At 38.9% G+C, this 24,962-nt stretch overlaps 1 protein-coding gene across 17 annotated transcripts in view; it reads left to right on the top strand.

The window, feature by feature from the left end:
- The window catches only part of FAM184A (family with sequence similarity 184 member A), a 135,140-nt gene that overhangs the window by 63,160 nt on the left and 47,018 nt on the right, over nt 1-24,962 (top strand). For all 17 annotated transcript variants that reach the window (XR_011422634.1, XR_011422632.1, XR_011422638.1 and 14 more), the window contains exons 5-9: nt 1,870-2,067; nt 5,481-5,603; nt 16,920-17,081; nt 20,160-20,281; nt 20,936-21,086. Coding sequence is in view for 9 of the 17 variants with exons in the window: in XM_023650989.2 (XP_023506757.2) it covers nt 1,870-2,067; nt 5,481-5,603; nt 16,920-17,081; nt 20,160-20,281; nt 20,936-21,086 (756 nt within the window). In the remaining 8 variants the exon portion in view is untranslated. The remainder of the gene's footprint in view (nt 1-1,869; nt 2,068-5,480; nt 5,604-16,919; nt 17,082-20,159; nt 20,282-20,935; nt 21,087-24,962) is intronic.

The raw sequence follows: 24,962 nt of genomic DNA, 5'->3' as shown, positions 1-24,962 counted from the left end.
CTCTGAAAATTCATACACCAACATACTGAATTTCTAGATTAATCAAATAAGACATATCATTTGTAGAATAATTGCTGAATATTTATTCCAATTTTTCAGATATCTGCAATACTAAGTGGGAGTTTTGGACACTCTCTCTCCTTCCCTCAACAACCAAACTTGTTGAAAAATGTCTGTTCTCCTTGCCCCTTGCTCACCTCCCATTCACTCCTTACCCAGGTGCGGTCTGGGTTCTCTTACCACCACTCCACGGGATCAGTGTTTGCCTCAGCCTCCAGTGGCATCCTGGTTGCTGAACTTGGTGGATCTTGTCTCCCTGTGGTACTTACTCCTCTCTGATTTACAACATCTCTCTTTTGGTATTTCAGTTCTCTCGTGTTTTCCTCCTGTCTCCCTGGCCTTGCAGTCTTGTTTGTGAGCTTCTCTCCTCCGTCTGTTCCCTCACCATTGATGTTCCCCAGCATTTTCATCTCGTTCCACACGCTCATCCGTTCCAGTAACATCACCTGTCACTTATTCAGTGATAGCTCCCAAATCTGCCGGTCTAGGCCAAATCTTTTCCCTGTACTTGAGTCCTTTGTGTCTAACTCCCAGTAGATACCTCATTCTCACAAACGTGTCTAATCAGCATGACTAGAACTTTCTCCCCGCAAAAGCACTGTATTTCCTTTACTCCTTTTTTCAACCAATAGCACTACAGTCTGTCTAGTTTGGTAAATCGGAAGCCTGGGAGTCATTCTTGGTTTCTGTTTCCTTAACCCCCTTGTCTCTTACAAAGTCCTATCGGTTTTCTACTCCCTTCATATATTTGTATTCCATCCTCTCTTCTTCATAGCCATTCTTGGATCCTAGGTTTAGGCACCTGTCATTTCGTGCCTGGATTATAGTCACAACTTCATAACTGCTCTCCCTGCCTTCAGTCAACTCTCTGGCCTACTGCCAAGATGATTGTTTTTAAAAATGTTTCATTTACTTAAATTTCAATGATTTCTCATTCTCATCAGGATAAAATCCAGAGTCCTTACCATAAAAGACCCCTTCTCATCATTTGACTCCTGCCTACTTCTGAGCCTCGCCCCTCACCACTCCCAGCCTTGTATCTTGTGTTCTATCCACACTGCTTAGCTGCATGGACTTCCTGTCTGCCTAAACTTCGCTGTCTGGTTAACTACCTCTCATCTTTCAAAATACTGGAAATAGTTATGAGTGCGGCTTTTGACATCAGATGTAGGTTTGAAATGTTCTCATCCCTCATTTACTGATGGGCTTGTGAGAATTAAATGAGAGAATGTGTCATCAGCAGCAGCTCAGATATTTTCTCTTCTGGAAAGCCTTCCCTGATCTCTCTCCCCCCCTCTTTTACACACACACCCCCCACACATCCTTTCTCACCCACTCCAGGTTAGGCTCATTTCCTGTATGCACTCCTTTCATAGAACTTATAAAATTATATTGCCACTCTCTTTTGAGTTGTTTTCATCGTTAGACTGTGTATATTAAAAAAGCTTTTAATTGGCACACAGTAAAATGGTATGGAGTCCTACCATTTGCGGGGTAAACTGGTCGGCCATTTTGTGTGCCCCTTTGACGTCCAGAAGGCCATTCTCCCTTAAGCTCACAGATGTGCTAACTCATACTTGGTTCTATCTTAATCATAATCTGTTTTATCACTTGCTTTAAGATTACGCACTTTGCCTTTGCCACCCTGTCATTTTCTGAGAACACCAATGGTGTATTCTCATGTTCCGTAGTCTAAATTCTATAGCACTCAGTTCATTCGAGTTTATGTATTTACTGCGGATTCAAAATACTAATAGCAGTAATGAAAAAAGCAGGTGCCATTATTGACCTTTATTTGTTTTAATTCAGAAAGTAAATGAAGCAAAGAAGGCTCAGCAAGAATATTATGAGATGGAGCTAAAAAACCTGCAAAATCGATTGGAAGGGGAGTTGGCTCAATTAAACGAGGCCCATTCTAAGACTTTGGAAGAATTAGCTTGGAAGCACCATATGGCGATTGAGGCTGTCCACAGTAATGCAATTAAGGATAAGAAAAAACTGCAAATGGTGAGTAAAAATTCAGCTTAGCATCGCATTGTACGTTGGTGGGGTTTCTGTAATGATCCAGCACGACCTATATTGTGGAGTAATGAGTTGCTTCATTTCCGTGACTGTTGTCTTGTAATCACCTTAGATCATGGTTCAAAGAGTAACATACATAAAAGTTTTTGATATGGGATGTAGTTTATTAAATGATACCAGGCGTTTCTCCTTTGTATAAGCCATACTGGAAACAATCCCTTGATCTCAAGTGGCCTCCTGTGAGACAACAACATGGGTGTGCTCCTCAGGAGGCCTCACTAGGGGAAGCACTCATCCTCCTGTGGACAGTTTCCTTCCCAGGGAAAATGATTTTTGATTTGTTTTGTTTTTCTCCCTCAACTAGGTAATCAGCTTGCTAATAGTAATACATGACAGACAGTACTGCATAGTAGAAAAAGCAAAGTATCTGACAGATCTGGGCCCTACCCTGAGCTCTTTGCTTACTAGCTGCTGAATCTTAGGCCCCCAAAAGCTATGCCTCAGGCTCCGCTCCTGACGATGAAGATGGGATCCATCTTGTAAAGTTCCTTTGAGGGTTAGGTGAGATGAAGTGTTGAGAACCCAGACATGTCCTAGCGTATAGTGATAAATAATTGTTAGCTGTTAGTATTTCTTACTGTGCATCAGACACTGCAGTGATGTTTTACATTTATTTTTTCGTTTAATCCTGACAACACAGCTATTGGTTCGATTGTTAGACCCATTTTACTTAAGGGGAGCTAGAGACAAGGAGAAGTTAAACACTTGTGCACGCACATGCAACTAGTAAGAATCAGTCAGGCCTTGAACTCAGGTCTCAGATTATCACACCTCAAGGTGTTTAACCACCACATCCTGTAGGCATGTATTAATGATGGTTGTTCTTTGTTTATTATATAATAGCACTCTACAGCTTACTAAGAACTTTCTTATAAATTCCTTGTTACCTAAGACTTGGTGATTAAGGTCATTTTTATTCTATAGATGGTGAAATAGGTTTAATAAACCTAAAGGATTTACTCAGAGCCACAAACCTAGTAGATAGAAGAGTTAGGATGTGAATTGAGATCTTCCGCCTCTGTGTCCCTTCTTTTTGCGATACAACTAGTTGGAAAAAATATTCAGTACCTAAACTTACTTAATTAAAAATTCAAATAAAATTTGCTGTGAGAATGTTATTTCTATCTAAACTTACTATTGTATGTTTACGTACCCAGAGACCGAACTTAATGGCATGTTATTTCTCAAAATTGTGGTTGTCATTTTTTCTGTGCCTGCTCAGTATTCCATGACCAGTTTGTACAGCTTTAATTACACGTGGCATGTGCTTACACCAACTCTAGATGTGTGTACCAAGTGTTCCAGGTCTTATAGTAAAGTATTTCATAGTAGCTGCTTCAGTAATTTCTTCTGTAACAATTTTTTGCTATTTATCATTTCTACATCCCTTTTTCACCTTAGCCTTCCCCTCTCTTATTGGAATATTTAAATTGCAGATGTCCTGCCTTCTGCCTCTCTTTATTCCCCTGTATAAAGCTCTAAGTGCTAGAATCAAGGCATCTTTCATCAATACAATTTTTGCCTCATTCCTTCCCTCCTAATCATCCCCTGACCCACTAAATTTCAGTTTCTGAGCCACCTAAAGATCTGCTTTAAGCCACTTTCATTTCTTACAATCTTTCTTTGAAACATGGTTGCCATATGACAGATGACATGAATTTCCTGTATGTGAACATAGTCAGAACCTCTTATCTGCACCCTCCTCTTCTCTCAGAGTTACTTGTTTATCACTTGTTGCATCATTCCTTCTTGTCTGGCTATGTCTGAGCCCAGGCTAAAACCAGCCTCTTTCCAGAATAGTCTTTCTCAATGTCAAATTCATTAACATTTAGCTAAAGGTGACTTTTCCATTCCTTATTCCTTAGTTATTCAAAACGGGTTATATTTTCCTTCGTAACTCTAGTTCACTCACCCCATTTGAAAGTGGATACACAGAGAATCCATGCAGAAAAGAGGTAACATAGCAGGCCTGAAACCGCCATCCTTAGAAAGGGCTGGTGCGAGGTCGGCCCGTGGCTGGTACCTGGCAAGCTGAATTTCAGGAGGGGTCCCACCATTCCATGATAAAAATGACTCACTGTGCCTAAACTGTTTATGCAAACAATATGGTTTATGCTAAACATCTGCTTTCCTTCTTCGAGTCTGGAATTTTCGTAAATGCTGGTCAGGGGATACCTGCATGACCAGCCCCCACTAAAAAATCTGCGCACTGTCTCTCATGAGCTTTCCTAGTAGACAGCATTTCACATGTGTTGTCAGAGCTTGCTGGAGAGTCCTGTGTGAAAGGACTCTTGGGAGCCCGTGCCTGGTTTCCTATAGACTTGGCCCCATGCGCCTTTTCCCTTGGCTGATTGTGCTGATTATGTGGCTGTAATAAGTCATCACTGTGAGAACAACTGTATGCTCAGTCCTTGAGTCATCCCAGAAAATCGTCATACCTGGAGTTTGGCTTGGGGACTCCCAACACAGAACCCTGTATATTACTCTTCTCACCTTACACTATAGAAGATTGAATTACTTGTAACATGCCATGCTCTTTTGTACCTCCATGTTTTTTTGCACATGCTTTTTCTTCTGCCTAGAATGTTGTATTTCCCTCTAGCTTCACCATCTATTCTTACTGGTGTTCCCCTTCAAACTGTACCCAGGAATTGCTTTCTCCGTGAAGGTTTACCTACCAAGCTACAACTTACCAGCTCCTCATCCATCAACTCCTGTACTCCCCATGTACGTCTAATTTTCATCACATGTTCTTTAATTGCTTGATACCCTGAGGTTATTAAGGGCAGGCACCATGTCTTATTGCCCTTGTATCCCAAGTATTAAGTAGCATACCTGGCAAATAGTAGGTGTACAGTAAGTATCAATTTTACTGGTATTGCTCTTTAGATCCCTTAATTTTGTACTTGTTAATTCTTGACTACATTCCAGTGCTAGACCACTGAGTTCCAGAAGTTTACCAGATTTTGTTTTTTTATGTAAATATAAAAGAATTCTGAATTCAAGAAATGGTTAGAATTTTTTCTGCCTCACCAACTTATCATTTGTATCACACATTTCTGTTTTTTGACTACAGCTTGATCTAGACCAGTCAGATATTCTCACTACTTAAAGAAATTTATCCACTACATCATAAGTGATTCAGAATGGTAGAATCTCAGCCCCTAGGATTAATAAGATTTGTCGTTAACTCTGATATTATGATATTATTAATTAAGGATAAGGCTAATTTGAAGAGCAAAGTGTCAAAATATAAGACAGAATAGTCTTTTTCTTGGAGGCTTCAAAGTATACAATATTTGCAATTTTGTTAATTTTTTAAAACTTCTTTTCCTAAGGAATTGGAGGAGCAATATAAAAAGGAGAAGCTAAGCCTGGAAGAGGATAAAAATCAGCTTCAACAAGAGCTAGAAAACCTGAAGGAAGAGCTGGAAGACAAGCTGAATACAGCCAATCAAGAGGCAAGAATTCTTTAAGCCTGTCACCTGTGTTACGTCTTAATGATACTGTCTTTTTGGTAACCTTGTATAAGTAGGTGAGCCTCAGAGAAGGTAACATATTCAGAGTAAAAATCATCAAAAAACTTTCACGGATGCTGAATTTTTCATAGTACGTTTGTTATATCTCACCAGGTAAACATTTACTAGCAAAAACATCAGACCATGGTGCTTTTGTGGGGAAAAGCAAAACAAAGGAGAACATCACCATACAGGAAAGGAAACGAAAGAAGTTCTCTGTCCTTTTGCAAAACATTGATTTAGTATTCTCTCCACTGCGTCTCCATTTAAAAAAGAGAGACTGTACAAGTCCTAGATAGTGACATCTAAAATAATTTTTAAATTCCCTATGAAAATAGTATTGTTTAGCCTGGAAAAGAAAAGACTAAGAATAGAATATAATAAAAATGTTATAAATCAAAGAGTTGTGAATAAAATAAAAGCAAAGACAATTTAAAAGCCATAATATTGTTTGTTCCATCCCTGTCCGTCTTTTGTCCTGGTTCAGCTTTGTTCTAGCACAGCCTCCTCACTGTCCTCTTTTCCATTCCAGTTCACCCTTCATGTGATTTGTAGAGTGATCTTCCTAAATCAGGTTCTTGTCTTGACACTTGTCATCTTGTCAGCTGTTCCCACCTGCTAGCGTCACCTTCCCCAGCAGTCTCTAAGTCCTGCTTTCTCATAGCTCTGCGGTTCACAGAAACCACACCAGAACACGTGAGTGCCCCTGGGCCGGCTCACCATTTGCACTCAGGATTAAACATTTATCCAGAGAAGGTACCAAGCACTACATTTGGAAATGAGAGAGAATTGAGTTTGTTATTGGTATTAGCTCAGCCTCTCTTCTACCCCTGGCTTCGCATTTGCATACCTCTCTTGGCAGAACACGGTGCTTGTAGTTATGGTGTCCCACTCTCATTAGAAAGCAGTTTAGTGACCATCTGTGTTTCTCATCCAGGTCCCCCAGGGTTCTACTTTCAGTTCCAGGTGGTTTAAGTATTTCTCCAACCTATATGCTGTAATCTCACTGAGAAGAATTCTAATAAATATGTCATTGATTTTCCTTCTGGATACATTCTCAGTTATGTTTTAGCACCCTGGCACTGTTTTGGTACCGCGTTAGAATGGCTCCCCAAGAATCTGCCCGGCTCATCCCTCTGTACACACCTGCCTGCCCTTCAGCCTGCGACATCTTTTTCCCCGTCCTGCTTTCTGGCTGGGATCACCAGAGATAACAAGCATTCCTGTTTTGTCTCCTGCTCTTAAAGTGAAGATGTCAACATATCTCAGTTAATTATGATGCTTCTGTAAAGTTTCATTTTGTCAGTGCTCTTTATCAGGTTTAGGAAATTCTCTTATAATTCTAGTTTCCTAATTTAAAAAAATCACAAATTGATGTTAATTTTTCTATGCCTATTGAGATCATACTTTTTTTTCTTTAATTTTTTGATGTACCTTATATTAATCAATTTTCTAATACTAAATCAACCTTGGATTTCTAGAGTAAGTCCTACTTAGTCATGATAGGTTATACATATATATCTTTTTTATATAATACTAGATTCAGTTTTCTGATATTTTTATTTTTAATAAAATTTTAGGATTTTTGATCCTAGCTTTGAGTAAGATTGCTTTGTACTTTTTTTTCTTACCATCCTCTACTGTTTTGGAACCATGGTTATACTAGCCTCATGAAATGAAACAGGACTTATTTCCTTTTCTGTTCTCTGGAAGAGTTGTGAGAAAATGGAGTGCTTTTTCAGTCTTAACTGCATCATGGTTAGAAGTGGAGGTTTGCATGAAAACAGTTTTTGAAACTTGTTAAGGCTGGTGTTGTGACCCAGCACATGGAAGAAATGTAACGTTCTGGGTGCATCCAGTTGTTTAATGCAATGTAGTCTGTATGCTGGTCCATGAAATCAACATTTTAAGCTGTTTTCTTCAAATATTCTGTATTCTCTTTGGCTTTTGTCTTCTTGATCTATCAGTTACTAAAAACTGATACTCTGATAGTGAGTTGCTTATTTCTTCTTATATTCTGTCAGTTTTATTTGGAGGCTTTGTGATGTGCTTACAGATATAAAACTGGTTTAGCTACATAATGAGTCATACTTTTTGGCTTAGTCTGTGTTGTTTGACATTGTACATCCAGCTTTCTTTAGTTTGATATGACTGATAGGGCTTTTTCCATCCACTGACTTTCCGTTTCCTACATCTTTATGTTAATGTCTGCCTCTTGCCAACCACATATAGCTGCTTTTAAAAATATCTAATGTAAACTTTGTGTCTTTTAAATAGAGAATTTATTTTATTTACATTTATTGGCTGGAAAGTAGATATATCTATGGAAAAACAGGAGGAAAGAATTAGAGAGTACTTCATAAAGACTGAAAATGATTGTTTTAGAAAAAATTAAAGAACATACTATCTTTCTAAGTTGATGGATGTTGATACCCTTAGAGGTGATATAGCCTAAAAATATAAATACGTCAACTGTAGATTTAGATGATAAATTCGTGAATGCCAGAATCATAATAGGATATTAAGGGAAGCTCATGAGTCTGAAATCTTAGGTGGAGAATATCCCTGTTATTCTATGAGATGTTATTTGGGCTACCCTTCAAAGATAAAATACTAGGCTGAATGGTCAATATATCTGACTGTTATGGTCTTTTTAGAAGTTCTTGTAACATTTAAGTTGTACGTTTTCTTCTGGACATAAGCTTTTTAGGTATATGTATAGTTTAGTATTTTGTTAAAATGAAAATCATTTGGATTTGTTTATTATAAAATGTTATATCACAGTTTATATACTGCCTGACACATGGTAGGAGATCAGTAAATATTTGTGAACAAAATATTTGTTGAATGATTAAAACTCATCATTGAAAACTAAATCAGCTTTCTATAAATAAGAGTGTTAGTTTTCTATTGCTGTGTAACAAATTACCACAAAACTGAGTGACTTAAAACAACCCATAATGGCACCGGCCTGGTGGTGTAGTGGCTACATTCGCGTGTTCCGCTTCAGTGGCCCAGGGTTTGCTGGTTCAGATCCTGGGTGCGGACCTAGCACTGCTTGTCGAGCCATGCTGTGGCAGCATCCCACATAAAATAAAATAGAGGAAGATTGGCACAGATCTTAGCTCAGGGCCAATCTTCCTCACACACACACACAAACACCCATGTTTATTATATCACAATTTTGTGGATCAGGAGTCAAAGTATGGGTCCTCTGCTCAGGATCTCACAAGGCTGAAATCAAGGTGACAGCCCAGACATCACGACATCTCTACAATTCTATGTGTGCTGCAGGATCTTCTTTCAAGCTTACTAGTTCTTGTCAGAGTTCATTTCCTTGTGACTAAGGTCCTCATTTTTTTTGCTAACTGTTGGCCAGAAACTTCTCTCAACTCCTAGAGCCCCACCCGGCCAATCTCTGCTACATGGCTACATCCTCTCATAACATATCAGTTTACTCGTCCAAGGCTCACAGGCAAACCTCTGCAGCTTTGAATTTTTCTGACTTCTGTTAAGGACTTATCTGATTAGGTCAAGCCCACCCAGAATAGTCTGCCTTTTGATTACATTAAAGTCAACTACTCAAGGATCTGCAAGATCCATTTTGCTAAATAATGTAACACAATCATTGGAGTGCTATCCCGTCATATTCATGGGTTCCAGGGAAAGCGAGAGTCAAACAGGGGTTATCTTAGAATTCTGCCTGCTACAACAAGCAAATAACTCACTTCTCTGGCTCTTGTAGTGGGTGCACAGTGATTGAGTTTCTAAACTCTATTCTGGGATATCTATATGTCATTCAGAGTCACTGATTGGTGGGTGCTGAAACCTCTGAGTATTGCTCTTTATGAACTTAAGCAATTAAAAAAACTAAGAACATGAAAAAGGTTTTCAAAATTCCAGATTTTCTAATGGAATTTAATATATATATGTGCATTTTAATGTAGTTATAATCTGTATTCACAAAAGCTTTGTGTACTTGATTTACAAAACTTCATTCCATATAAATATTTTCATGTATTAACTTTGTCTACATATTAGTCATTTAAAATATTCATATAGTATTCCATCATGTATCTTTACCATAGTTGCTTAAACATTTTCTTTGTTGAAGATTTAATGTTTTAATATTTTTTATTATTATAAATGGTGATAATTTTAAGGAGTTGCCCCCTCTTGTTTGAGGGGAGTGGGTTGTCATTCAAAGGCCATTGCCACAGCAGCAAGATGGGGTTTTCCTAAGGCCAGGTATGTGTACTGGTCAGTGACCACCAAGGCATCTTTCAGCCACGGGCCCGAGACCCTCAGGAGCCCTGGGGATTAGTGAGGTCTTCTCTCAACTCTGCTCATCAGGGCCTTATTTTTACTGGCAAGAGGATAAAGTCTCAGGTCTATAAATACTTTTGTTCATTAAAATTTTTTTTTTTTGTCTCTCTCTTGCCCTACATGAAATTATGGGCCAAAGAATAGGAACAATTTTGTAGTTCTCATTACTTTTTACTAGATTGGTCCCCAGAAAAATTGGAACTAGAGTCCAGTAGCATCAGTAATATTTGCATATTTTTATGATTTAGGAAACATTTGTGGCCTGCATGATACCTTCTAGGTGGTAGGGACACTTTGACAAATGTCAGGGAACTCTTTCAAGTGGCTGCTATGATTGGGTGATAAATACAATATATTTTTAGAGTCCAGAGGAGGGAGTGATTCTCTGACCATAGAGTTGATAAAAGCTCTGGAGAATGTGATATTGGAGAATTTAAAAATGTGACGTGGGAGACTGTCTTTGAAAAAATTTGCCAGATATAGGAATGACGGAAGACAGTATAGGTATGAAGAACCATGTAAATACAGTTATAATGTAAGACAGTGGGAGTTATAATGTCTCAGTGAACCATAGAAAGTTTTGTTTCACTACACTGGAGTCTCTCAACCTCAGCACTATTGACAGTTTTGGGCCAAATAATTGTTTAAGATGTGTAGTAGTATCTCTGGCCTATACACACTGGATACTAGTAGCTTATACCATCCCTCCCCCTCCAGTTATAACAAGCAGAAATGTCTCCAGACACTGCCTGGGGGCAAAATCGACCCTGGTTGAGAACTAGGGCACTTGACCCAGGATACCATTGGGGCTTCTCAAAAGATAGGGTAGAAAGGAAAGTTGCAGTTAAATTGTGAGGAACTCTAGTGCCATGATAAAGACGTTAGAGTTTATCCTGATGATAGAGTAATAGCAACAGAACAGCAACTACCATACTATCGGATGATCTTAGAGAAAGAATTCTGGTGGCAGTAGGAGGATGAATTGTGTGGGGAGGGGACAGGTGATCAGAGTTGGATAGATGAGTTAAGATACTGTTACATTAGTCCAGGCAAGAGATGATTAGCATTCTGACTAGGAAAGTAAAACAGGGAGTGAAGATTATTCAAAGATAAAATTTATAGGACTTGGTATGGTGAATAGTGGAAAGTGACTCAGGTTTCTAACTCAGGTATTTGGACAGATGCTGATGCCACCATTGGAAGATAGGAATTACAGGAGGAAAAATACACTGGAATGGCAAGGCATTGAGTTGCTTGGATGTGCTAACTTTGAGGTCATTGTAAGACATCTAGGCTGGCAATAAGTAGAGAGTTGAGGCTTGGAGCTAAAGATGAAGTGCTTCTTGAAGCCATTTCAGTGGAAGAGCTCACCGAAAGGTAGCTCGTGGGAAGACTGCCGGTAGCGAAGGAGAGCACCAATATGGAATTCATAGAGCCGGGGAAAGAGATCGAGGAAGAGGAAGCGGAAGCAGGAGGACAGGGATTAATGGATATCAGAAAACCATGAAGGCAGCCACTTCCAGCAGGGTGGAAGTGCCTCGATGTCAGAGTGAGTAGAAGTGAGAATTTGAGGCCTGACAAGGTTATGCACTCAAAAGTTCTCTGAGGACCTTTCTACCATTTCAGTAGCAAAGTAGGATAGAAGCCAGAGTTAGCAGGTTTAATCTGAATCATAGTGGATGACACTGCTCTTCTAAGACTATATGTAAATGGAAAAGGAGAGAAAAATGAAGTTAGATTCCTTCTTCAACCTCGTACCAAAAAAGTTCCAGATGGGGCTAAGGGTTGGGAAAAAAGTGATAAGCCTTAGGACAAAGAAGGCCTTTTGAAACGTGATGGCAGTGTCATGAATTAAAAACACAGAATGTGGGGCAGGCCCAATGGCGCAGCAGTTAAGTTCACACATTCCACTTCTCAGCGGCCCGGGTTTGCCAGTTCGGATCCTGGGTGCAGACATGGCACTGCTTGGCAAAAGCCATGCTGTGGTAGGCATGCCATGTATAAAGTAGAGGAAGATGGGCGTGGATGTTAGCTCAGGGCCAGTCTTCCTCAGCAAAAAGAGGAGGATTGGCAGATATTAGCTCAGGGTTAATCTTCCTCAAAAAAAGAAAAACAACAGAATGTTTGTACAGTTAAAGCTAAAACTTCTGTGTATCAAAACACAATGTAAGTAAAATTATGAGAGAGGAAAAACCAGGAAGGGTGGAATAAGTGGTTGGCAAATTGTATGAGTAACAAAAATTCATGTCTTTAACACCTTAAGAGTGTTTACAAAACAATAAGAAAAATAGAGACACCCTAACTTTTTTTTAACAGGCTGAAGAACATGAAAAAACAATTTTAACATTACTGTAACTTAAAAACTGGAAATGAAGTCAATGAGACACCATTTCCATGACCATAAAATTAACAGTGATAAAAAATTAAGTGAGACCGTGCAGTGTTGATAAGAGTAAAGGAATAAGCATTCAAAAGCTGCTGATGGGAATATAAAAAGGTGGAATTTTCCCAGAGTGGAATTTAGCAGCAATTGTAAGAGCCATAAAGAGCCAGCCCTGATAGCCTAGTGGTTAAAATTTGGCACACTCTGCTCCAGCAGCCTGCGTTCGATTCCCAGGCGCAGAACCACGCCATTTGTCTTCAGTAGCTATGCTGTGGTGGTGGCTCACATAGAAGGGCCAGAAGAATTTGCAACTATACACAACTATGTACTGGAGCTTTTTGGGGGGAGGGGAAGAAAGAAAAAGGAGGAAGATTGGCCACAGATGTTAGCTTAGGGTGAATCTTCCCCAGCAAAAACAAACAAACATTTCTGGGTATTTAACCTAAGCAAATAATTAAGGATTATTGACAGAATTTCAGTGTCATTTATAGTAGAAGAAATTTAGATGTAACTTAAATGTCCACAGAACTCTGTCTGCCTAGAAGAATGGGACGTCTTTTTCTAATTCACACAGAAGCATTTTTTGTTCCTCTTTTCATGTTCTGGAGATGCTTCCAGAGCTGAGGGGAATTGCCTTTTTCTGCTTAGACGTGGCATATGGCCTAGCAACCACCCAGGTACAATACGAGGTCCAGAAAGTGAAGGCATTGAGGTCTTGAACACCTACAGCTTGAGATGGTAAAGAGATTTTAGTTCTTCTTAATTTGTACTAAGTATATATGAACTTTTTCTGTTCTTAACTCATTCATTTATTCAATAAATGAATGGTTTTTGGCACCAAAGCACTGTGTTAGGCAGTGTGGTTACATTGGTAGATAAGTAAGACACGGTCCCTGCCTTCATGGAGAGATGGATATGGAAACAAGTAATTACATGTCTGACATATTGCAAAATGGTGGTAAATGATTAAACAGTTACCAGAAGAATAAACTGAGGAAAGCTTATGCAAAGGCCTTAAGGCATGAGAAGTTTCCAGGAGTTGGAGGGATGCTGGTATAGATGGAGTGTGATAGCAACTATAATAATAATAAATGTTAGTTCTTACTGTGTCCTAGGCATCGTCTCTCCTTCATAGTGTTCGGTCCTTTAATTTTCACAATAACCCTATGCAGTAAATATTAGTTCCTAAGTCACAAAAAATTTATGTAACTTGCCCAGGTCACTTAGTAAGTAGGTGATGCCAGAATTCCTATCCAGGAGGTGTGACTTCAGAACTTAGTTCTCAACCACGGTGCCACTCAGCTTCCCAATGAGTGTAAAGACCAAGGAGGAGAGCTGCCGGGCTGAGGCTGGGGAGTTAGGCAGGGCCTATGCCATGGAGGCCTTGTAAACCGCATGAAAGATTTTGGACGTTATCCTGAGGGAAACGGGAAGCATTTGGAAGATTCTAAGTAAAAATACGTGGGTGCTTCTTGGCGGCGGGACTTACACTCACGTCCATGTTTGTAATTTATTAAAAAATGACTCCGATGGTGCAAGGAGAATAATGGAGTAGAGAAGAGCAAGTGTGGATGGATATTCCAGAGAGGAGGTTTCTACTTAACTGTATTTCCTGAATGTGCCCGCTATCAAGAAGAATCTGAGTATTGATCTCTATTGCAAATGACCGAAATCCTAACTCAAACTGGCCTAAAGAAATTATTGAATCATATGACTGAGAAGTCCCAGGGTAATGTTCGCATCAGGCGTGACCGGATTCAGAATTGAAATAGGAGACATTGGAATTCAGTTTCTCTTTTTCTGTTGAGTTGGATTTGTTCTCTTGTTGACTTCATGCTTTGGTCATACATTCACTTAGCACATGTGCAACTGGAAAAAAACTTTTTTAGGAAGTCCTTTAAAAGTCCTGAGATCACTGTGAGTAGATAGGCTTAAACCATGTGCCTGCCCTGATCCAATCCCCATGCCCAACAGAATGAGATGACGTTATTGGTTTACACTTAGGTGAGTTTGGGTTGAAGCCACACTGAGACCACATGGACCAATAGGGAAGAAGGGGAGATTCCCCAAAAGACTAAAGGAGATTTGGATATTGGCAGACAACAGATGTGTTCCACACATATCCATTTTTATTATATTTTAGAAAACAAACTTTCATCATTGTGCTCATCACTTATTTGCTTATTATATTTAGTTGTGCAGAATTTTAAAGTTTTTGCCTATTTAAACATATTCATTTTGTCTCTAGATTCTTAGTTTCTTGAACAGATCCTCTCTGTTAATTCTTTATGTAGTAACTAGAATACTGTTCTAAGTTTTTTTGTATATTGTATTTGTACAGTTAACTCTTATTCCTCTGAAAATTTTCTGGATTGTGGAAGAAAGTTCTCTATGTTGATAAATTTGGTTGTCCCTTCTTTATTGCTTGGCACCTAGCATTTGTATGTTGCTTTCCAGTTAAAGAATCTTTTCCCATATATCCTTGAATTTAATTATTATAATAACTCTGTGAGGTAGGTATTTTTACTCCAATTTTATAGTGGCAGACTAGGAACCTGAAACTAGATTTTCTGCTAAGTTCAATACTCTTTCAGCTCTGTTACAGCTGCTTTTCCTTACATTCATTCATTCACCCCTATAATACACATTTATGGCAAGCCAGATCAACACAAAAAATATAGAAGATGCAAGTAAACAATATAAAATAGCAAAAGGGGACATAAATACAGTGAAAGAGAAAATTTTAAAACATTGTAAATAAATACTATATACAAATATGCCAGTAAATTTTAAAAATTAGAAAAGAAGATATATTTGTATAAAAATTTAAATTTCTAAAATGACTCCTAGTACTTGAACAACCTGACCAAACTAATTATAACCATGAAAGAAATTAAGCAGTCCAACAGAGGCCAGCCTTGTGGCCGAGTGGTTGAGTTCGTGTGCTCCGCTTCAGCAGCCCAGGGTTTTGCTGGTTGGCATCCTGCTCATGGACCTAGCACCACTCATCAGGCCATGCTGAGGTGGCATCCTGCATAGCAGAGCCAGAAGGACCTACAACTAGAATATACAACTATTTACTGGGGGGCTTTGGGGAGAAGAAGAAGAAAAGAAAAAGATTGGCAACAGAAGTTATCTCAGGTGCCAGTCTTTATTAAAAAAATGGTTAAGATGGCAAATATTAAAAAAACCAGTCCAACATGTGTCTAGTAATGCTCTAGGCCCAGAGGATTTTAATGGATCAATTTTACTAAACTTTGAAGAAACAGATAAATCCTTTGCTATGAAAGTATTTCTGTGTACAGAAAAAATGGGGGCTCCTCACTCATTTTATGTGGTTAGTTTAGCATCACTTTAAAGATGCTAACAAGATAAGTCCTACCATCACTGGAATTGATCAGCATACACCTGCACGGAGAGGGGACAGGAAGGCCATGGGGGGGTGGGTGCGGCATTGTGAGTCAGACAGGGTTGGAGAATTTGCGTAGTTTTCTTTGTGATGTCTGTGTTTACAATGAGAAATATTCAGATAGTATTTTTGAATTACAAGTTTTCATTTTGTGGAGTTTGGTAGGCTTTGCCATTTCATAAAAACAAGATTTGTACTTCATAGCATTTTCCTAGACATTTTAAAATATTTCGTTTATGGATTTTAGTTCTCATAATTTGAGGGTATGAATCTGCTTAATCAACAAATTGTCTCTTTTCTCCTAATTTCAAGAGTGTATAAATTCAACTCAACAATTTCATGAGACAAGTTTTGTATGAAAACACAGAAATCACAACTTATTCTAATTTATGATACATTTACCAGCTTATCAATATTGACTGAAACTAATCACCTTTATAAATAGCAGGAGGACTGGGCTCAAATGAAATATAAGTGGTTCAATTTTATTTTATTTATTTATTTATTTTTTATTTTGAGGAAGATTAGCCCTGAGCTAACTGCTGCCAATCCTCCTCTTTTTGCTAAGGAGGACTGGCCCTGAGCTAACATCCGTGCCCATCTTCCTCTACTTTATATGTGTGACGCCTACCACAGCATGGCATGCCAAGTGGTGCCGTGTCTGCACCTGGGATCCAAACCGGCGAGCCCCAGCAGCCGAAGCGGAACATGTGCACTTAACCGCTGCGCCATGAGGCTGGCCCCTAAGTGGTTCAATTTTAAAGAGCACTTTTAAAAATATTTTTACTTAGAAAAATATTTTTTTCTCAATCTTTGTTGCAATCTATATCTTGCATCAGTTCCTTTTTATAGGTATTTGATTATATGATAGGACCAGGAATTCTCTTTGTTAAACCGGGAGCTTGAAGTATATCCATTTATTTATGTGGTTGTCATGAAAAAGAGAAATCATAAATATAGAGATTTTTTTCAAAAATCAGCAGATGAAGGCTATCGTAATTATTTGAGTGCTTCTTCCAGATTAATCAAAAAAGATCCGTTTAGTAAAATTACAACTAAAGAAAAGACTTTAAGAAGAAAAACATGACTGTGTGCTGGTCAGTTACAATGAGGTGTGTTAAAGTACTCTGCTTGTTTGCAGATCGGCCGCCTCCAGGATCTGGTAAGGAAGAGAGAACAGGGTCTTGGCTCTGCAGAAGGACTCATTGCTAGTCTTCAGGACTCGCAGGAAAGACTTCAGAATGAGCTTGACTTGACTAAAGGCCGGCTGAAGGAGACCAAGGATGCTCTATTAAATGCTGAGGTAATTTCATAATCCTGCTATAATCAAGGTAAAAATATAAGTTAGTCATTTTGCTTAAAGGTTATTATAAACACCACATTGTATATAATTAGTGTATTAGTTTCCTAGGGCTTCCGTAACAAAATACGACAAACTAGCTGGCATAAAACACCGGGAATTTATTTCCTCACAGTTTTGAAGGCTGAAAGTCTAAAATCAAGGTGTTGTCAGGGCCATTCTGCCTCTTAAACCTCTGAGGAGCCTTCCTTGCCTTTTCCAGCCCATGGTAGCCCCAGGCATTCCTTGGCTTGTGGCAGCATGACTTCACTGTCTTCCCCCGTCTTTACATGGCCTCCTCCCTGTGTCCTCACATCTTATAAGGACACCAGTCATGTTGGCTTAAGGGCTCACCCTACTCCAACGTGACCTCACCTTAAATAATCACAGCTGCTCTGAGCCTATTTCCAGGCAAGGTCTCGTTCTGAGGCACTAGGGGGTCAGGACTTCCACATATATTTTGGGGGACACAGTTCAACCCATAATAACTAGCATACACAATTCTTTTACTGGGAAGAGCTGGACCTCTCATGTATGGCAACTAAGCGGTTCTCTGAGACCACAAATTTCAGAAAGGCTCTGTGTTTCTCTTTCCACTCCCATGGAGCAGAGCAAATATTTACACTACCTTAGCAGAGAAAAGAATCCATAAAACCAGGGGTTCTTTCAGAGAGGTGATTTAGAAAGTGGACTGTGAAGTCAGATGGGTTGGTGTGAATTCTGGATCCACGACCTAGTGTGTAACTTTTTATTCTAAGCCTCCACTTCCTCATGTGAACAATGCAGGAGGGGTGGGAGATAATGACACACTTCACACCACAATTGTAACAATTCAGTGAGATAAAACATTTCAGCATGGTGCTAGCAAAATAAACACTTAGTATATGTTGCCTTTTATTTAATATTATTTTAGTCTGTATTTTTTGAGCTTAGAATTGGTAACATTTCAAAAGCATGTAATTAAGGACACTTTACTGGAGGTGTACCTGGTGTGTATGGTCCATATTTAATTCCACTTTTATTTTATATAAGACACAATTATATTCTCTCTATATGTATGCTTTTAATACTAATTATATTCTGTTGTTAAATTCTGTGACAAAATAAACAGATTATTTCCTTTTCTTTGAGTCTTCTTTTCCTTCTCTGTACCTGTCTCTAGTTGCTATGTGATATGACAATGTTAAGATGTAACAAGGGATAGGTTGGAATTTAGTGCTGGTATAATACACAACATGATATATATAATCTATGTGATGCCAAACATATCGACTATAACCTCAGTGTTAGCACTGTGGCATGAAGCTGAAGTGTATGGCCAAACTGCATTAAGAGGTGTTTTTTCCATTGTCCAAAATAACAGGAAAATGATATTGTCAAGGTGGAAAAATATATTTAAAAATAAACAGTGGAAATGTTTCTAACGAATGTGGGTAGAATATAAGTGGTTTTGAGATGGTGCCTAGAGGCTGTGTGTCCCTTTCCTTGGTGCATGCCCACCTCCTGCCATCAGGTGTCTTATCCGGGTTGCTTCCCCCTACCCCACCCCCAGCCTGGCACTGAGAATTAGGCTTGTGGATTCAGTTTCATTTCTTTAAGGTCCTTGCTCGTATTTACATTGTTCTGTCAAATAGCAGAACATAATAAATATTTCAAGGGCCGGCCCAGTGGCACAGCAGTTAAGTGCACACGTTCCGTTTCGACGGCCCAGGGTTTGCTGGTTCAGATCCCAGGTGCAGACGTGGCACTGCTTGGCAAGCCATGCTGTGGTAGGCGTCCCACGTATAAAGTAGAGGAACATGGGCATGGATGTTAGCTCAGGGCCAGTCTTCCTCAGCAAAAAGAAGAGGATTGGCAGCAGTTAGCTCAGGATTGATCTTCCTAAAAAAAAAAAAAAATTTCAAGCAAAACCTTATCAACTATTCATTTTCTGTTCTCCTGGACAGTTTTGATTGAGAAAGTATCGGTGCTACGTCACAGTTTACCACAACTTTGTGTAAGCTCCTTAAGAGCAAGTGTTTTCTTTACCTCTTTTCCTGCCCCAATAATGTCTAGTAAAGTGCTTGACATTCAGTAAAAGAAATGCTTTTTAAGTAATTCTACTGCATTTAACGTTGCCTTGGGTGGAACATAGTTCCTAGAGCTGAATACTTAGAGAAAAGGACAGTTGGCTAAGATGGTTGAATTCAGTTTTCAGTGCTTACTGTCTAATAGCCGGGTCAACGATGTAGAATGGCAATTTCAGCATTGACTTCTTCCTTCCCACTAACCTGGATAACACCCCTCAGCAACTGCTACGACACATGCTGCTAGCAAGTGGGTGATCCAGAAAGGGTCACCGTGGTAACAGAAAGATGGACCATGAGCTGTTCCTCTTCTCTTGTAGCCGCAGAGCATCTACGCTGCCGGCGGGGACCAATGGTTGTCATTGCTATCCAAACAGGTCACCACCAGCCCCAGGCTCCAGAGAGCCACTTGATTTATGCCAATTTACAGGGATTTCATATATATCATATCATAGTACTATAACGATAAACATAAGGAGCACTGGTTTGAAGTTACATAATAAAAATAGACTAATTTTCTCATAATTATTTCAGTCATGTCAGTGGGGTACAGTTATATTCTTAAGCGCTGAATAAATAGCATACTTTTAAACATGAAGATGAATGAGATTGAATATCATATCTGTCTATGTAATGTGTGTACCTGTCAAGATAATTGATGATAATCAATCTATTGTTAGATACCCATGACATGGAAGGTTTAGTTAAGATGGCTAATTGTACTGACTTCAAACTATATTTTATTAAGGCTTATAATTTTACAAATTATTTTAAATAGTTTAGACAAAGACATTTAAAATATAAAACATGTTCCAGGCATTTTATTGTCAGAAAATTTCAAGCAGTGGTCGTTCACAGCACTATTAATTATGGTGCTGTAAGAATTTCAAAGTCATGGTGCAAGAACTCTTATTTGAAACAACGAGAGTGACTGCTTTTGGTGATTAGTCTTCATTGAAAAGTTTCTGTTCTTCAGGGTGAGCTAGAACAAGAAAGGCAACAGCATGAAGAAACACTTACTGCCATGAAGGAAGAGGAGAAGCTCAGAGTGGACAAGATGGCCCACGACTTAGAAATAAAATGGACTGAAAATCTTAGGTACATTTTTTACTCTGTAATGTCATCTTACCAATACAGATGTGCAGAATATGTTTTTCTGTTATATGGCTTATATTGTCTTATTATTAAAGCAGAGTAGCAGCATTTTTAATGAATTTTTCCTGTGATTAGATACAGAGAAACTGAAATTCTTTTATTCTGCTTGAATATAGATTTACTTTTTTCTGATTTCATTTTCTTAAATATAAAATAGGCGAAGCACTAACCTGAAGTCAGAAGACTTAGTTGTTCTGGTACCTATTCTGCCATTGATAAGTTGATAAATCAATGATCTTGGGTTAGTTACCAATTTACCTTATAATCCTTAACTATAAAATAATCTACTCTTACTCTGAGTCACAGAGTTTTGAGGAGGATTAATTAAATGCTTAGGAAACCTGTCTAATGACAGGGATTTGTTCTGAAAAATGCATTGTTGGGCAATTTCGTCATTGTGCAAACATCATAGAGTGTCCTTACACAAACCTACATGGTCTAGCCTACTACACACGTAGGCCATATGGTACTTATGGGACCACCGTCATTTATGTGGCCCATCGTTGATCAAAACATGGTTATGCAGTGCATGACGGTACTGCAATTACTGAGAGGAATAATTCTCTTTACAAAGTAAATGCATTTGTTTTATTTTAGACAGGAGTGTTCTAAACTTCGTGAGGAGTTAAGGCTTCAACATGAAGAGGATAAGAAGTCAGCAATGTCTCAACTTTTGCAGTTAAAAGAGCGAGAGAGAAATGCAGCCAGGGATTCATGGCAGAAGAAAGTGGAAGATCTCTTAAACCAGGTAATTACTAGTCTGTACTTGATTAAGGTTTGTTTTCCTTGACATTCTCTAGCTAGGGAAGTCTCATAAAACATTGTATGTTAATTCACTGTATTTAGTTATTTTTCATAGGGCAAACTTAAAAATTTTTAAGTGTGTTAAAGCAAGGAGACATATTTATAAACTTAGGAAACTGTGCTAAATAATTGTTAAATATGCAGTCCTAGAGACTGAGAAGAATTTACAGTTTTTTGGTTTAATATTTGAACTGAACACATTAGAGAGTTTAAGTGGAAATGGTACCTATCTTTTGGAAGTATAAAATCTTTTTTCACACCATTAGATACCATTTGGGCAACGGAAGGTAAAAGTTATCATATGTACCGTGATTGCCCAAAACCACCTACCAGAAGTGAACAATTTACTTCTTTTTCACCAATAGGATGTTGCGTGTTATGCTTCAAAATGGCGTAAGTGAAAGGTGGTGGTATTCCTAATCTGTCTTCTCTGTCATGCTTCCTTATTTCCAGAGTATTTATAACTATAATTAAAAGAATTTTCACCCATTTACACAACTTCTAAATTTATGAATTCTTAGCATTCTCCTGCAGAGCCACTAATTAAATGGGACTTACTGTATGAGTCACCAGTTGACAAGCAAGTGCAGAGCTTGGATAAGAAGCAGCTTGGTAATTTAGTGCTAGAAATCCGCTATTATCTTTCTATTTGTGATCATAATGAATTTCAAAATAAACAGGATAGGCTCCTTGTAAGACAATTTGTTACATAGATACATCGATGTAGTGTCGTTTAAGAGTACTCGGGGCCTGCCAATTTGTGTCTGGTGTTTCATAATCATTTATAATGTTACTCTGAAAGGGGAATATACATACATGTATATATATGAGTTTTTGTGAATAAATTTGAAACCTTTGAAACTCTGACAAAAATAAGAACAAGGAAACAATGCCAGCCATGTTAGCATTGCTTATGAGTTGCCTTCTGTACCTACTTAGGAACCTAGAAGGACAGACTTTACTGGCTAGCGTGGTGCTACTCCACTATGAAGTTCTGTGCTTAGGAAGGTTTAATCAGTTCATTTATATGATAAAAATGAAAATCATCCCTAAAAGTCTGCCTTGTTTTTCAATGAGAAAGTATTGAACATAGACGATTTTTAGCTGGATTCGGCACGGAAAGGGAGCCCCCACCTCTTCTCCCACCTGTTTTCTATTAAATTATTGTGTTCATTATTCATTTAATCTCTCTTGTCAGATTTCATTCATGCTTCTCTGATATTCTTTCTTTCTTTCTTTCTCTTTGGATGTCTATTCTGCACTGTTCATTCCTCAGAGGACATAATACTTTACATCTTGTGTTTCTGTGTATTATAAAATAATGTATTACCTATTGGCTCCAATTTTTGCCAGCTTTTTAGTCAGTTTTCAAAGCAGTTTAACTATAAATATTAAGATTACCAGGAATTAATTGCCTCCAAAAGTAAAACTATTCTATGATGCTCCGTGCCATCAGGCCATTTCCAAAATCACAGTATCTTACTTTCTCCCTGCATCTAAGGTGTACAGGCATACACATTACCGTAGATAATGTCAAATAACGGCTGCACTCCTAGATGATCTGTGCCTGAGGAAAGTTACGAAAACTAAACAAAGGATTCCACCTTAAAGTGAAAGTGGGTCTTACGTTAGCAAGGTTTCACTCTTTCCAGACATGTGAGATGACAAAAAGTTACAGCAGGACCAGCAGACTTTCTAATGGAACTTTGTTAGGGACACAGCACACCTCCTTCTTGGCCCTTCCGATGGACTCCTGGAGCCTGTGCTCTGATGCCTGCTCTGCCACCTCCACTTGCCTGACTCCTGCTAAGCCCTGTTCCTCGTGGCCTTCCCCCCACAGCCCTGACCCTACAGCATTTCACTGTCCTCGCTGCTACTGGCCTCACTCATCCCCTGACCGCAGCACTGCCCACACTGCTCCACACTGGGAAAACAAACCTGGCTTGGAGTTTGTGATATTAAAGGAGTAAGAGTGGGGAATAGAATTGAAACAACCAGGGCTTAGGCAGAAGCATATATTATGAAAAGTATCAGAGGACCTGTGTTTTCACATATTTTAACTATTTCTGAGTGAACTGACACAAGTCTACTTTTGTGCCGTAGCTTACCTGTATTTCATCCTACTTAGAGCAAAAACTGAATAGAATTTGCCTTTCATGTGAATTTAAACTCTTGAGAGTTCAATTTGATTTAAACTAACCCTCATGGCTACCTATCAAAAAATGGGCATAGAAAAGCTTAAGAATTTCACTTTTCTTGAATCAGATGTTGTTTACTTTCGAAATTTTCCAAAAGATACTATTTTCATTCTCAGCTCCAATCAGAGTCTGATTTCTTTTAGTTTTTAGTTTCACTATTTTAGTTTTCTTTTAATATCTCATTGTGCTCTTTTTTCTTTCCAGTGATTACACTTTAGTCCAAGACTTCTGAGCTAATGGAATTCCTTTACAGCAAAAGAGCTACTGTCTTATTCTTCAACTCTGTCTAAAGAAAAGTGGTCATATAGAATCCTCTGTGATCATATTTTTTATCTGTGATCCTAAAATGCCACCATATATTCCTTTACTTCACCTTTTTCAAGGCAGATTTTATTTTGGGTCCAATATGACTTCATATTCCAATGCCCTCGTTCAGAGCAGCGGACTGAGAAATTTAGGAGACACGCAGATCAGACATAGAACTGTGGAATTTACCTAGTTTGGGTCTGACTCTCCATTTTGAACTCTGAAGCCCTGAGGTCATTTAACTGGTTATAGCCATTTGTGTATAGACACAATTTTTACCATCCACAGATTTACAATCTAATAGGAGGAGGATTTGTATACAGATACCTACAATAAAAGTCATTGCAGTAAGCGACTTTATAAACGGTCTGGACAGTTTGCACCGTGGAGCAATGGTGGCTGGGAGTGACTCCTGCCAGCGCACGGTCGGAGCTTGTGTGCATGTCTTCCCAGCTGCATGTTCGGGACATCATGTTGGTGGCTTGCAGTCATCCATGGTGGGAGTGTTGACACCACAGATATCAGCAAATGCTACACACCAGGGCTTTCTTTTTCGGAGAGCTGGTACACATTCACCAGCATATCACTGGTAGGAGTATGGGGTGGAGAAAGAGCAATATAGCCAATGTGATTGGGGACAATTTCATTGAGGAGGTCAGCTCTAGCATGACTCTTGGACAGGGTGAAGGATGAACACTAATATTTTTATTCACTCAACAAACATTTCGTTGAATACTCTTACCTCCAAGGCACTGTGAGGAATTCAGAAAAACAAGAGGTGGAGACAGTTGGGGAGAGAGGTCGTTATGCAAAACTTTGACTTACAGGCTTAGGAGTTCAAAGTTTACTGATTAAACTGAGATTCTGTCAAAGGTTTATGGACAGGGGAATAACATGCTGACAATTTTATTTTAGGAAGCTTAGTATGGCTGTAATATTGAAGTGACAATGAAATAGAAACATCTCAATATAGATATCTAAATTAAAGGGTAGAAACAGAACTCTTGAATACACATCACACCACACGCCCCTCTATCACCCCTCAACCTAAGCCAGACTGCTCATCCTAGACACTGCTGTCTGCTCACTGCTCAGCCATCTCTGACTCCTGTCTCTCTGCACAGCCAGTGCATCAGCATCTCCTACTGCCCTCCCTTCAGAGCACATCCAGGATCTGCTCATTTCTCACCACTTCCTCCCCTACCCCCCTAGTCCAAGCCACTTGCAGTTCTCTCCTGCACTGCAGCTGGAACCTCCATGTGGTCTCCCTGCTTCTGTTCTTGCCCGCCTGCAATTTATTATCCAACCAGCCAAAG

This window comes from Equus caballus, chromosome 10, assembly GCF_041296265.1.
Source record: "Equus caballus isolate H_3958 breed thoroughbred chromosome 10, TB-T2T, whole genome shotgun sequence".
Taxonomy (NCBI): Eukaryota; Metazoa; Chordata; class Mammalia; order Perissodactyla; family Equidae; genus Equus; species Equus caballus.
The sequence above is the reverse complement of the archived record's forward strand: the minus strand, read 5'-3'. Positions and strand labels throughout refer to the sequence as shown.